The sequence below is a fragment of the Zerene cesonia genome, chromosome 22 (assembly GCF_012273895.1).
Source record: "Zerene cesonia ecotype Mississippi chromosome 22, Zerene_cesonia_1.1, whole genome shotgun sequence".
Classification (NCBI taxonomy): Eukaryota; Metazoa; Arthropoda; class Insecta; order Lepidoptera; family Pieridae; genus Zerene; species Zerene cesonia.
In genome coordinates this window covers 1607876-1623070 of record NC_052123.1, presented here as the reverse complement: position 1 = coordinate 1623070, position 15195 = coordinate 1607876, and the positions used below count along the sequence as shown (strand labels likewise).

The following is a 15195-nucleotide window of genomic DNA, read 5'->3' as shown; positions in this document are numbered from 1 at the left end:
CAATTTACATATTTAGTAAATATACAGTCGCAGCACACTTTTTGTATGTGGTAGTCGAGCATACTTCGGCACGAATTGGGCCAACTCTCACCGGGGGAGTACCACACGCTCACAGAAGACCGGCGTGACATAGCATTCTGCTGTGTTTCGTTCGGTGGGTGGGGGAGCCTTTTCTTTATATCCTTTCCCTTATCCTTCCCAGTCCTTTCTTTTATTCCTATGGCGAATCCTTTCTTAATCCCTTACAAAAAATTCGGCAATCCATTTGTAGAGGCGTAAGGTCTGCAATGGATCTTATGCCTCTCCAAATGGTCATGGGCGGTGGTAGCGCTTACCATCAGGCGAACCACCAGCTCCTTTGCCGACTATGACATAAAAAAAATACATACTCGTACATGACAGTCAATAGTATGATTAGTGCATTTATGATGTGATAACTTCTTATGGGTGTTTAAACCGCAGCGTTACGTAACGCGTTACGGTGTCAATTAATTTGATTGCCGCTTGGCAAAAAGGTGTCAGTGGCGAAGTTCGCGACCACTCTCTGGCGGACCATAAACCCTACGTCGTATAGTCAATCAGGGTAATCATAATCGGGGATAATTTGGAAATAATTCTCAATAAACTTTGAACTATGTTAAAAATATACTTTTTATATACTTTTTCTAATGACATCATTTATGTTTTATAAATTTATCTGTGAAAATTGATTAGACTACAGCTTCTTTTAAACGTTTTGCAATTGCAAAGATAACGATTGAGATATTATTCCAATTGCCCCCGTTCACAATTGCCCCCCGTTGCGCCCCCGCGGCCCCGCGGCCCCGGCGGACCTGGGGCGCGTCGTGGTCGGCGCCGTCGGCGGTCTCGACGGTGGTGGGCAGGTCGAGCAGGCGCTGCGAGCGGATGCCGTCGCCGGGGCCCATGTGCGACACGTGCGCGAAGTTCGTCGGCGCCGAGATCAGCCGCGAGCGCCGCTCCGACCTGCGGCACGTTACACTCACACTCAAACTCTAACTCAAACTCAAACTTAAACACAAACAATTATTTAATCGATTAGCTTACAACAAAGCTTACAACTTAACACATTTTTGACACATATATATATATATATATATATATATGTATATATATACTTGTCCAGTTGCATGACATGCCAGTTGTACATGATGAGGTATTTGCATATTGTAGAACTTGCTACATCCTTATTTGTTGAAAAGTCAATGCTTTCTTTATAATTTACAAGCTAGTGTATGATAAGCTCTCAGTAAGAAAAAAATATTTCAAGATTTCGAAACATTCTTCATTGATACTCCGCTGCTATTGGTCTCAGCGTGATGATATAGCCTATAACCTTCCTAAATAAATGGGCTATTTAACACTGAAAGAATTTTTCAAATCGGACCAGTAATTCCCGAGATTAACGCGTTCAACCAAACAAACAAACTCTTCAGCTTCATAATATTAGTATAGATTTTAAGTGAGAATTGTTGTTAAGGGTTCCATAGCGAACGGTTCGAGATGAATAAATAAATAAAATAAATAATTTTAACACTTAACAAAAGCGCCTTCAAATGTCAGAACTAGACCAGATTTTAAACAAATACCACACCGGACCCCAGCTTACAAATAAAAAGAATCATAAAAATCGGTTCACCCAGTAAAAGCTTACGGTAGCAAACAAAAAAAAACCGTCGAATTAATAACCTCCTCCTTTTTTGAAGTCAGTTACAAAATAGTACAATATATCAACTCACAATCTATTATGCGCCTCAATAGCTTGTTGCGACTGTTCCCGCACCGAAAACCGTCGCTTATTGGTTCCGTACGTCGCAGTCTCCACGTTCAACGGGCCCTCTGAAATGATTCATATAAAAAATTTATCCATATATCTCTGCCCTTAATTAATTTTTAAAAGAGTTTTTATTTCATTTCATTATTCATTTATTTTTACAAATTCATGCCATTCACAATTCCAATCTTTGCTATTAAAAGCTAAGCTAAACCACGCATGCCAATAAGAGCTTCAACTTAGATATAGTTTCTTTTTCACTATCAAGTATGAGTATTTTCTCATTATATAATAACGTGTAAGTGCCCTCACATCGACTAGATATGGCAAATATACTAGACGCTCATCCCGGCTCCGCCCGGATATCAATTTTCCTATTGTATCCCAAGGAAGCAGGCATTTAATCGGGATAAAAAGTATCCTATCACTCAAGTCAGCTCACACCCTGTCTGTATACCAAATTACATCCGGGGTTACCCAAGGTACGTTGAGTAAAAACGACGAACGACCCTGTACGTACGTACTTCTAATATCTACTTGTACTAATATCATAAATGCGAAAGTTTGTAAGGATGTGTGTGAACACACTTTGAAGAACACTCGAAACGTGAAACGTGAAAGAGCAACAGTGAAGTGTTGCTCTTTCACGCAAAAACTACTGAACCGATTGCAATTAAATTTGGTACGTAGACAGTTGGACAGCTGGAATAACATAATGGCTTCTTTTTATCCCGATTTTCCTACGGGATACGGACTTACGCGGGTAAAACCGCGGGGCGCAGCTAGTAATGTATAAAGCGGACTCACGTGTCAACAGCGGCCTCAGGTAGACTAGGTAGGGCGAAGCCTCATTGGAGAAGGGGAAGGCGGCGCCCCCGCCCCCGCCCACCGCGCACACCCACCCGCCCTCGTCCAAGGGACGGGCGTTAGCTGACAAAGTGAGAAATAACAATATAGTCAACGAAATGTTAATTTAATAATCTATTGTAAATCTAATAAAAAATTATAGGATAATTTCTTTTTTAATTATATTACATTAAAAAGAAAATAAATAAAAAAAATAAAAAGCAACTGCTTAGAGATTCTCACGTGAAAAATTATAAATTAAATAAATGACACAATTTTAATGTAAGTAAAAAAGATTATAAGTACAGACTCGTCATGTGTTTGCAAAAACTGATACTAAATAAACATAACTAAACACATATTCTTAACAGGGTATTCTTAATGATCTATACATACAGTGGAGTAGCTAGTGGGACAAGGGCCCTGGTGCATAGGGAAAGAATCGGCCCTCCTCCCCTCTTTCCGCCTTCTTCCCATGTTTCAAAGCTGAGGTTAGAGGGCCCCCTGAGCTCCTGGCCCCTGGTGCACTGCACCACCTGGTCCTATGATAGCTACGCCACTGTATATATATAACAATATAAATAAAATAAAACTCACGTATATTAATCGTTTGCACCCATTCACCAGTCTCGATGTCATACACGTCTATATGCGAGGCGGTGAATATTAACAGGTGGGTATCGTTCACCGCTGAAACATTAAAGGTTTCTTTATTAATGTATGAGTTGTAACTAGGTAATGTAAACGAATATTTTTCTAGTCAAATTTCTTTATCTTATCAGATAATTTTTTAAAGTTAAGTTTACTTGGGGCCGAATTTTATAGGAAACATAATGTTCATAATTTGATATGTAACTCTTTAAATTGCTACTTAATGGATTTACATATAAACGCACATATTAGTGTTTTGAGGTTAGTTTTGAGCGTGTATGATTGCATGAGGGTAAAATAGGTTGATTTATGTACATGTGGTGTATCTTTGCAGTGTGTATACACTATACAGGTTTACGAGCTATCTGTGTATGCACAGGTGCACGTAGGACACCCCTGCGTCGCAGTGTCACGTTGCATTAGTATGTATGCTGGTATATGCGGGTATATTCGTGTATGTGCGGGTACCTACGGCGTGAGGGTTGTGTGGAGGGTGCGGGGTGGGGGGGGTGTGGGGGCGGGCACGCACCGTGGTGCAGCGGGTGCGCCGTGTACATGATCTCGGCGTCGCGCGCGCGCATGCCGGCGCGGTCGACGTAGAGCGCGAGCGCGGCGAACACGAGCAGCCAGTCGGCGCCGGCGGGCCGCGCGCACAGCGGCCGCGCGCCCGAGTGCGACAGGAACACGCTCACCTGGTTCTCGGGGTGCACCAGCGCTGCAACACACACACGCACACTCACTCACTCATATGGGCGCATATGGCTGGGGCGTGCGCACACGCACACGCAAGCGCGCTACTCACAGACGGCGGGGCGGTCGAGGTCGGCGCGCAGCGTGTGCGCCACGAGCCCGCCGCGGTAGCCGAGGATGAGGCGGCCGCGGCACAGCTGCACGCTGAGCACGGGCGCCGCCGCGCGCAGCTCCGCCACGCGGTAGCGCCGCGCCGCCGTGCGCGTGATCTCGTACACCAGCACCACCCACGAGTTCTGCGCGACACCATATCATATTTTTGTTTATATATATACTAATATTTTAAAGCTTACGAGTTTGTTTGTTTGAATACGCTAATGTCAGGAACACTTGGTCCTTGAAAAAATTCTTTGAGATTTAGACAGCCCATTTATTGAAAAAGGCTTTAGGCTATACCACGGGCGAAGCCGGAGCGAACAGCTAGTTCAATAAAAAATAATAGACAAGAATTCAAGGGTGAGTTTATCGTTACAAACGTTGCCAAAGTAGTATTTTAATTTAATATTAGAATAGCCCCCCCTCACCTGCCGCTTGCACACGACCGCGAACCCGTACGCCGAGCCGCTCAGCTCGCCCACCGCCACGTCCACGGCGCCCTTCGCCTCTGCGAGCTTCACACTCTCCGCTTCAGGACATTCTAACGCTCGAATCGGCACGAGCCGTACGTGCCGCCCTCGGCCTGCTATCACCACTGTGGGGGATAATAATAGTAATAAAACATTGTTTTAATATAATACTTTTTGATGTAGTTTAATTAACAAATGAACCGAATTAATTATAAAGTACGCACACACATTTGCAAATCTTTCTTGCAAAAAACAAGAATAACTTGCTTTTAATTACATCCGCTATCGGATCCGTAATCAATAAGGTAGTGAGTCTTAGTAGGTTCGTCTACGTGTCCTTGTTTCAGAAGTACGATTTGTGTGACCATGTTCCAGGAACATGTTCATCTGCGTGAGCATGTACAAGAAGTGCGCTCACCCAGCAGGTGCTCGGCGGGCACGTAGAGCGCGCGCGCGACGGGCGCGTGCGTGCGGCGCGGCAGCAGCTCGCGGCGCTCCAGGTCGAGCAGCGCCAGGCCGAAGTCGCCGCCCAGGCACAGGCGGCCGCGCTCCACCACGCACGCGCACTGCACGCCGCGCACGCCCGCCCACGCCGCCGCGTCCACCAGCGCCGCCGCGCTGTACACCTGCGCGCGCGCAACCCAACGCGTATCAAATGCTATTATCGTTCTTACATCGGCGCACAACGATTCCACCGTCATCCGAACCCTCAAATATGATATTATGATGGTAAATGAACAAGTAATGTTCAATATTTTTATCTTGAAATATAGAAGCAAATAGCACATTAATATGTATGAATGATGAATTGCATTAAAAAAATAAATTAAGAAAATGAAAAAAAAAATAGACATTTCCATGTCCTTCTTTTTATTTTTTTTTTATTCACAACATATACCTAGAAATAATAACAATTCACAGAGAACATTATCTATTTATACTATCATCTACTTAAGTGTTACGATTACATTTATCATTTCTAAATGTTTATTGTATTCTAAAAAAAACTAACTAACTTACACATTTATCGGGCAAGTTGTTCCTCTTCAATATCCTATGCAACTCGCTGAGCGCGACCACCCACTTCGTCTTCTCGGACTCCGACTCCGCCAACATCAGTGTATGGTAACGTTTGCCGCCTTCTAATTGCGACGTTGATATCTGATAATTTCAATTATTCTATTATAAGATACCCAAACATTATAGAATTATGAACAATAGAAATAGCAATGGGCCTTATATTGATCCCTGTGGCATACCAATCAGAGTATGTTCAACGCTGCAAACGCTGACTTAACAATTCTTGGATAATAATTAAAAACATATATTCCTTGCTGTTCATCAATCTTGAAAACATTATTTAATAAAACAAAACTTCATTATCTCTATTACAATAAAAGAAAACAAATGCTTGGAAACATAGCCAATGTATCTAAATCAATCTGAAGTTAAAAAAAAAAAAACGATTAATACTCTTCTTCAAATATTCAGAAAAAAACAAACGCTCACCCTAAATATACACGGTATGTCACGTTTGCTGGCGTGTATCACGTCCGAGTCCTTCACTGACGTGACACTGAATTCCGGATCACGCATGTCTAGCACTTGGCTTACACACACCGATGGTAACGCGTTCCTGTAAATTACAAATTAATCTTATATGATCACAGAAGTCTTGATGATTTTTGAAGCTGACAAAACAAACAATTATAATAGAAGAAAATTGATAATTCTAAATCATTAGGACTGTTTTTTTATAATGTAATGACGTGGAACTTTCTCATTGATTGACTTGACTTGACTCATTTTTAAAACATATTTCAGTCAAAAATTAAACTTACCTATCTTGCGATATGTCATAGAGGAACAATTTGAAATCACAAACGACAACAAATTGCCGCATCCATCCCTTTTTGACACCGCCTGGTTTTGGTACCTAAATAAATAAATAATTAAATTTTATTAATTGTATAATGGTAGTACAGGATCCAACTGCATAGATGCTATAGGATAAAACGGCCGATGACTAATTGGCTATTTATAATATACTAGCTGTGCCCCGCGGTTTCACCCGCGTAAGTCCGTATCCTGTAGGAATATCGGGATAAAAAGTTGCCTATATGTTATTCCAGTTGTCTACGTACCAAATTTCATTGCAATCGGTTCTGTAGTTTTTGCGTGAAAGAGCAACAAACTCACACACATCTTTACAAACTTTCGCATTTGTAATATTAGTAGAATTATTAGGATGGGTAGCAGACAGCGCCTTCATGCAATTTCATCATTGAAATAGAATACGAATCACTGAAAACACTAAGTGTGTAATGGTGTATGACGTACTAAGCGTAATGTGCGAGTGGTAGCGGTGTCGCTCACATCTAGTGGTGATCTTTGTTTGGTTGAGAAATATATTGTTGTAGTTATATGAATCAGTTTTGATTTGTACTTATCGGCACGCAATCCCGTACACGGCACGGACAAACCGAGTCGTAATGTGGTGTGATGGCGGGAGAGGCTGCCCCCCGTGGGCCGCTCACCTTGACGTAGCCCTCGTAGGCGGTGCCCTGGCCGCGCGCCGGGTCGATGCCGAGCGGGCGGCGGCAGCGCTCGGCGGGCAGCGGGCAGCGCGGCGCGACGCGCGCGCAGCACGCCGTGTGCACGGCCACGCCGCAGCGCTCGCACACCACGCCCTGCCGCGTCACGCCGATCTGACGCACGCGACCACACCGGTGCATATTATATCATTGAACAATAAATCGCATTCAACACTCGGTATTTGTTTGTAATAACTAGATAAGGAACCGGTTTATGTAGGCGGATATCTTTTGTCTTCCTTGCGAATCAACAAACGGCGTTTATGTGACTATGAGCGTTGTTACAAACCTTATAAGGTTTCACATCGCAAAATATATTGCATAAAGTGTTATTTTGTTTTCTATACTAATGAATAAATAAATAATTAATCACAGATGATAGCGCCCTGTACAGCACTTTGAAAATATAGATAACGATAAATTCTTAAAAATTTGATCATGAGAGGGGATTCAAACCCGCGGGTTTTTGCCAAACCGTAGCGGGTTCGGAATGCTATAAAACTAAAAATTAAATACAAGTAACAGCCAAATCTCATCTTATTTAGCTGACGCGAAGAACATATTCAGGTTAAATAAACCCTTTTGAAGTAATAACTTATGGACAGACAAACCACTTCTTAATCATTATTATTTCTTTTTGATCATTAAAAGAATTTTTTTAAATATATATATTTTTTTATTTTCTTTTTTTTCACCGTATCAAATGTAGTATTATGTTTTCAACACAACTATCACATCAGCACATATATCATACAATCGTTTTTTTCCTTCAATGGACCATATACTTTAAAACATAATAAAATTCGGTTTTAGGTTTTATCTCATTTAAAAGTGATATACAATAGCCACTCACCATAAGCGAAGTGCAGTGGTTACACTTGGTGGGACTGCTGAAGGTCCTGACGAGAAACTGGTGCAGCTTCTGCTTGCCGGCCACCGGCGGCGCGCCGGACGCCTCCTGGAGGGAATACTGCAACGGGTTATTGGCAAACTGATCAATTTTTGTTCAAGATTTGACCATAGACACAGATAAACATTAAATTTAAATACAAAGAGTATGTAATTATGCAAAATAAAGACTAAATTATGATGAAATTATCACCATACCAGCATATTGAATGACAATAATACAAACAGAAAAAAGAAAAACATTTTGCAAAAGAATACATTTACTTTAGCGATCTCTTTCGGACAACGATACACAATATATAAATTCAAAGACAATCAAGGGCTAAAAGGAGATTTTGCTATATATGAAACTATTAAATATAATTAATACATACATAAAATTATTACATATATTTTGTATTCAGATACTAGTATTGTCCTTATAAAATTTTAAACTCCAATTCATTAGAGCATAGTTCACAACACATAAGATACGAGCACAAAACTCACAGTGGACATTTCACTCGGCGAACTCTTGCAGGATATGGGCGACGCTGCCCTTTGTTCCATCTCATCTTGCGATTCGGCGGAGCCGCTGAGCGCTGTTGACTGTTGCGATCCATACATCCTCTGTGTTATGGAAGATATAACATTTTTATTTACTTTTTTTATGTCATAGTCGGCAATGAAGCTTGTGTGTCGCCTGATGGTAAGCGCTACTACCGCCCTTGGACATTAGGAGAGGCGTGAAGTCGATAGCAGACCTTACCCCTATACAAATAGATTGCCGACTTCAAATTGGAAACGGATGAAGAAAGGATTAACGTGGACAGATTGAGGAATAAAGGAAAGAAGGGTAAGGAAGGAAGGAAGGAAAAGGATATGGGCCTCCGGCTCCCCCACTCACCGAAACACAGCAAAAAAATATTTTTATTGTTATTAAATACAATCAATTTCAAATTAGTATTGCAATATATTATTTTGGTAGAGATTTTACATAGTACGTAATTTTCGTAGTAACTCATGTAAGTAATAGAGGGAAATCTGAGTGTATTTGTAAACAAGGTTGTATAAAATAAGTAGCGTTGGGTCAGTGGTGAGGACCTGAGACTTACATCGAACAGTCATGGGTTCGAGACCGGGCGAGCACGCAAAAAACTTATTTTTTTTTTGTAATTAAATAATATTCATGTGTAATAACAAAAAAATATATATATTATTAGCACAGATCACATTAGGCAACAGTTATGAAAATTAATATTCAATGGACTTAAAATAGACGTTACTGCTAAGTCACAAAGTTGATTTTAAAATATACATGAAGAGAAAAAAAAATTAACATTAGTAACTATGATCAAAGCGCTAGAGCATGCATTTAAACACAGAATATAAATGAAAACAAAACATAAAACATAATCACCTTCGAGTTACAACAATGCTGCACATTTCTATAACGATACTGCGGCGACATCTGTGCGTAAAAGCGGTAAAACGAAATTATAGCAAAACAATAAGCGTTAACGACAAAATATTAGTCACAAATGATTACATGATTATGAGCGAAATTAATATGTGATTTAGTTCATTATGGCCTGAACCTTAAGCGATGGCGATCATTACGTTGATGAATTATTAATCAACTCAAAACGAAAATTCTACTGGTTTCAACGCTCTCGATATTTGAATTTATTATAAAACAAAATAAAAGATATAAATTGTGTAATACATAACGAATATACACTATCTGTAAACCCCCCCCCTCCACTCAGACCTCTGGTAAATATTAAAACAATATCGAGTTAAAATTTTTTTACATAATTCGCCTCTAAACTTTGGCGCGGGTCTAATTAAAACATAAAAAAAATCCGCATGTGAACTGAACACTACGCTATAACTACCAAACCTATATACAGACACGCAAAGTGACAATCGACCGCACCTTCTGTTCGCTGTTCATTGTACTGACATTATCGTAATGCCTCTCAGCCGGCGCGTCTTTCAAGAACTGCTCCAAGTAGCTCATCTGAGACGGTGGCCGATCCAAAACTGAAAAACACAATACATAAATATATAAGCATTTACATTGCTAAATCATTAATGAACTTTATAAGTATTAACATTAAGGGTGAAAAACACATAAACCAATCCCAACCGGAAACCATATTTGAAAACTATACTATTCGATAGTGTATAGTCGAGTGCTAAAGTGTTTAAGTACAAATATTATATATCTACTACAATATGCTGTTATCACTGTGCGATAAAGCTCTTAAATAGGGACAAATTATCTATCATATTTAGCTACCATATATAATATAACATTAATTATAACAAACACACTTAAGTACCCGACTGTACATGACATGTTTTAGTGAACAAATTGGGGCATGACATGCAAGTTGGACGATTACAATAGACGCTGTACAAACTACTATCCCTTGTATACCAATCAATATTTATTTTTTCATGTTTAATTATGAAAAAAAATTAAGCTTTGTTCCAGAAATTTCTACAAATGTGATGTTTATAGAAATTTCTAGACGTTTGTATTGTTATTAACATATCAAATATTACATATTATGATTAGACAATGAATAAAAATAATTTATCATGTTTATAAATTTAGTCCACCCATTATAAATATATTTTTAGATTTTCAATATGTAATTTAGTCATATTAAACAATGACTCGCATCCCAGGAATGTTTACAAAAAAAACGAGGGTAGTTTACAATAAAACAGATTAGTCAATACCTATGTGCGTATACAAACAAGTGTTAAAGAAAATAAAACCATGTCGCTTAATGCGTTATGTGGTGTTATGAATGGACATCTTTATTTCTATAATCTATAAAATAAAATTCCGCTAAACTGTGGGACGGATATAGTCTGTGGTTTGTCACATCCATTCCACCGCAGGAAGCTCAAGCAAAAGCGAAGCATTTCATGTTGGGGGGTATATAATCGTTTCCACTTTACAAAAAAAAAAAAATGGCCGAAAGTTACGTGTCATTGTTTTGGAGTCAATTTTACATTGAACATGTTACGAATTTTGCTAAACTTATAAACAGTTATCCGAATAGGTGAGATACCAATTAATTTAATTGGTACAATATGCATACATTTACATAAATGAATTTTTTAATTCATCCGACCGATATTTAATATTTAAAACAAATTCGTTTAGTACACAATCAATACGTTTAAATAGTATTACTACAGTTTCATCGATAAAAAATGTACATCCCTACTTTCACAAGGTCACCAAACAAAAATCCAATCCCAAAACGGACCGACAAAACAATGACCACACATACAAAACATAATAATTTTTCCTTTACACTTGCTCGTACTTACAATGGAACGATAGGAGACATATGACAACTATGTTATTATCTAAGAACGCAGCACAAAGACGGAAATCCATTAAATAAAAACCTTCAAATAGCGAACAATATCTGTTGTCTAACATAAAAGAGCAACTACAGAGTTTCTCGCCGGCTCTTCTCTGTAGAAACTGCTCTTCGAACCGGTGGTAAATGTTAAAACTGTGTTACTGAGTATCAAAAACGCTTCTATAAGAAGTCCAATTGACCAAATAAATGCTTGAGTTTGAGTTTGAAATAACACTTATAAAAAAATATAATCTAACAAGAAATCTTTGTACGCTTTATTTATAAAACGAACCCTCTCAATTCTAAGATAACTTTAATATATACGAAATAATTATTTATTAACAATAATGACATCAACACAATCAACAACAGATATTGTACAGAGGACAAACAAAATAAACAATCACAATTTCTAATCTAAAGGACATTATGAGGATTATTTAGCCAAAAGCACGAACCGTTCTCTTCTTTGCCGCTCCAATATGTCGATTTCGTTGATCCCTGCCTGGCTGCTTGCGAAATTATAACTTTATTTTAAACGAATAAAGTTCCAATTACAATATCGTATCCATTTATGATAAGAGTGAACAAAAACTAACTTTAACGTCAATGTTATAAGGTCGATATTCCAATGTCAATTTCTTGATAGGAGACATTAGGGTAAACTTAATAAAAAACCAAAATAACAGGACAGTACAACAGGTTTAATATCATATAGGTTATGTACATATTGCACATCTGTACACCTTGTTTATACAAAATCGCCAACGTCACACATTTGACGGTACCAAAGCTTAAGAATAATAACAAAAAAAAAATTGTTAAATGCGTAAATAATGCTCTTAAAATAACAGACTAACCAACGATTAGATACGTTAATAGTCGAATCACTGAAATTGGCAATTACCGGTTTTTTACAACATTCATTTAGAAATCTTACTTCATAGAGGTGCATATGTGTTTAGTTTTTAAACAAGTCAATACGATCCATCCATTTTTATACTCCTAATCAACTATAAAGTATTGTATGATTATCCGAAAAGTGCCAACTTCAGCATCAAACTTATATTGTAAAATAATCTGTTGTATTAAATAATAAAAAATGCCTTTTAACAGTAACAGCACAAGTTAGTGTCATCTTAGGTTATCTTGCGTTTATAATTATCTAATTATTTGCGAGAATAATATATTTTTTCTTCGCTGATAATAAAAAAGATGACACCAACTAAAGAAATAAATAATGTACATGAACTGAGATTCTAAAATTCATCTAAAATTAACTTAAATATGGCAATTCTGCACTGTGTTGTCATGTAGCATTAAAAAAAACGTTCCCTTTTTAAACACAACTTTAAACTCTATTGGATCATTTGTTTTGCACTATGAACAAATGGGTGAGAACTAAAAACGGACGTATTTTCGGTGGGTGGATTACAAAATTCGTGGAGTTACTAGAATACTGGCAACATTAATAAAAACCTACACATTTGTTGTGTTTAAATGAAGAACATTTAAATATAATTGACACAAATAAATAAACAGTAAAATAAACAAAAAATTAAAAATGACTAGTTCGAGTGGTAAAGGTTATTTAAATAAGATCTTTGGTAATAGCGTTCTTTTGGACTAGAGTAAATTATGAAGACTAGATATTGAGTCGATTTTTGTCAGAACGGCAATTTAATTTGAGGAAATAAAATAATACGATTCAGTCATATAGTAGGAGGAAATAAAATAATCAGTTCAGCCTAATACAATTTGATTTTATATAAAACATCAATATTTGATTAAAATAGCACTTAGTAATTGTTAAAATTCTAACTTTAAAATATGTGGATTCGAATTGTACAATTTATTGATTAGCCGTATATCTGATGATAAACTAAAATAGCAACACCCCATATACAAGATGTCACGCCCAAAAACAAGTACGGTAGAGGTATGTACGATCTGTACCACGCGCGAACTGTCATCACCAACAACACAATGCAGATAGTAAAAACACAATAAAAATAGCACGGGTTAAAAAAGAAAATTAAAAACGTAAATACAGGATAATTAAAATTAAAGAAGAAAAAAAAAATTAAAAACACGCGTCCAACGCGTTAAATGCAAATAATACAAAATGCGTTTTTGGCCCCAATAACAATTCCAATTTCAAATCACAAACGGCGTTCGAAATCACAGTTCCAATTTGGAATTCACAGACATCGCATCGCATGTACCATAGAGTCCATAAAGGGCAGAGACAAGTTATTTTCGTTTTTTTCGTCGCGGACGACGTTTGACTTTGTGGATCCCAACATTCCATTTTGACATTGGGTGGGATGGTTTCCCGGTTAGTTTCACGTTTCGTATGTGTATTGGGTGGGATTGTGCGGTAACATGTAACGAAAACAAAAAGAAAAAGTGCACTAAATAAACGTCTTATCTATACACACTGTGCTGTAAAATGAATACTTATAATAAATAAACACTTAAAATACTAACAAAAAAAAAATACGGTACCCATTGTAATATGCCAAAAATAAAAATTTGTGCTATGTGTATAACCTACACATAATATTATAAAATACGATAGAAACAAATATAATTGTTGGTTGTAAAAACGTTTATTAATCGATATTATACTTTTGACTAACTATTTTCAACCCTACAAACTATGCAATAAGGAATATATTAAAAAAAATTATGAAATGTATATCGAAAAAAAAATAATTCAAATGTCTTTTTTTTATTTTGAGATTTCTTAATACGTAATTTATCCGGAATAAATAGAGGAAAACATACAGGTGGCCCACCTGAAAGAAGCATTAAAACATCCATTCTACCCCAAAAATGAGTAAATTTTAAAATATCAATTTCCTTATAAAATAAAGACAAAATAGGCAAGTTTATAATAAAAAAAAAACTAGAAATAAAATTTTAAACTTATACAAGAACGTGCAATAAGCGAAATGTGTGAGTGTAACGTAATTGTCTGAAGTAATAATGTAAAAAATCTACTATTTAATCAACAATATAATATAAAAAAATATGATCTAAGCCTCTTCCTTGAACAACACCACACATTATAGGCGTTATGATTTCATATTACGTTTTCAGTACGCATATTAAATTCCTATCGGAAAGCTCACGATTTGTAAAATTTAATGATTCGAGCCCATTTTAAATCATCAATAATATCCTTTTTAATATTTAATTGTATACACGGTAGAAAGCTTGCGACTGCTTTCACTTTTAATTAATAAACAATCTGACCGCCTCCTTGGTACAGTGGTTAACGCGTGAGCGTAGAACCGAGGGGTCCTGGGTTCAATTCCCGGTGGGGACGCACAAAAAAAATGTCTTTAATTTTATTTGTCCGTAAAGAAAATTGATCAGTGGAACAGATGAACATCATCTGCCCCATACCCCACTAGGGGACACGGGACTTTTTTAACAAAACAAATCCCTAAAGCAATTTTGATGAAATTTGGTGTGAACATGAGCGACATATTTGGGTAAAAAAATGATAGCTGTTGCACAAGTGCAACCGTTCAACAACGCGGGCGGAATACTAGTAGAGTATTTTGTATATGTTTTATAGTGCAAATAATGTCAATAAAAAAACATAATAATACTAAAAAACAAGAAAAAAAATGGCCTGAACACATATCCTTTATCTTATCCTTCCCAATCCTTCCTTTATTCTTCTCGCCATTCATTTCTTA

General features: G+C 37.4%; 1 protein-coding gene across 1 annotated transcript in view; it reads right to left on the bottom strand.

Annotated features, from left to right (window-relative positions):
• LOC119835944 (serine/threonine-protein kinase Genghis Khan) overlaps positions 1-15195 on the bottom strand; it is a 49740-nt gene that overhangs the window by 7913 nt on the left and 26632 nt on the right. Inside the window, exons 27-44 of the mRNA XM_038361078.1 lie at positions 14273-14283; positions 11941-12009; positions 10027-10133; positions 9508-9558; positions 8598-8717; positions 8053-8169; positions 7143-7313; positions 6447-6541; positions 6115-6241; positions 5626-5766; positions 5024-5231; positions 4564-4730; positions 4092-4275; positions 3819-4004; positions 3236-3328; positions 2600-2722; positions 1758-1857; positions 834-984 (exon numbers count right to left, since the gene is read on the bottom strand). Coding sequence (XP_038217006.1) covers positions 834-984; positions 1758-1857; positions 2600-2722; positions 3236-3328; positions 3819-4004; positions 4092-4275; positions 4564-4730; positions 5024-5231; positions 5626-5766; positions 6115-6241; positions 6447-6541; positions 7143-7313; positions 8053-8169; positions 8598-8717; positions 9508-9558; positions 10027-10133; positions 11941-12009; positions 14273-14283 — 2221 coding nt within the window. The remainder of the gene's footprint in view (positions 1-833; positions 985-1757; positions 1858-2599; positions 2723-3235; positions 3329-3818; positions 4005-4091; positions 4276-4563; positions 4731-5023; positions 5232-5625; positions 5767-6114; positions 6242-6446; positions 6542-7142; positions 7314-8052; positions 8170-8597; positions 8718-9507; positions 9559-10026; positions 10134-11940; positions 12010-14272; positions 14284-15195) is intronic.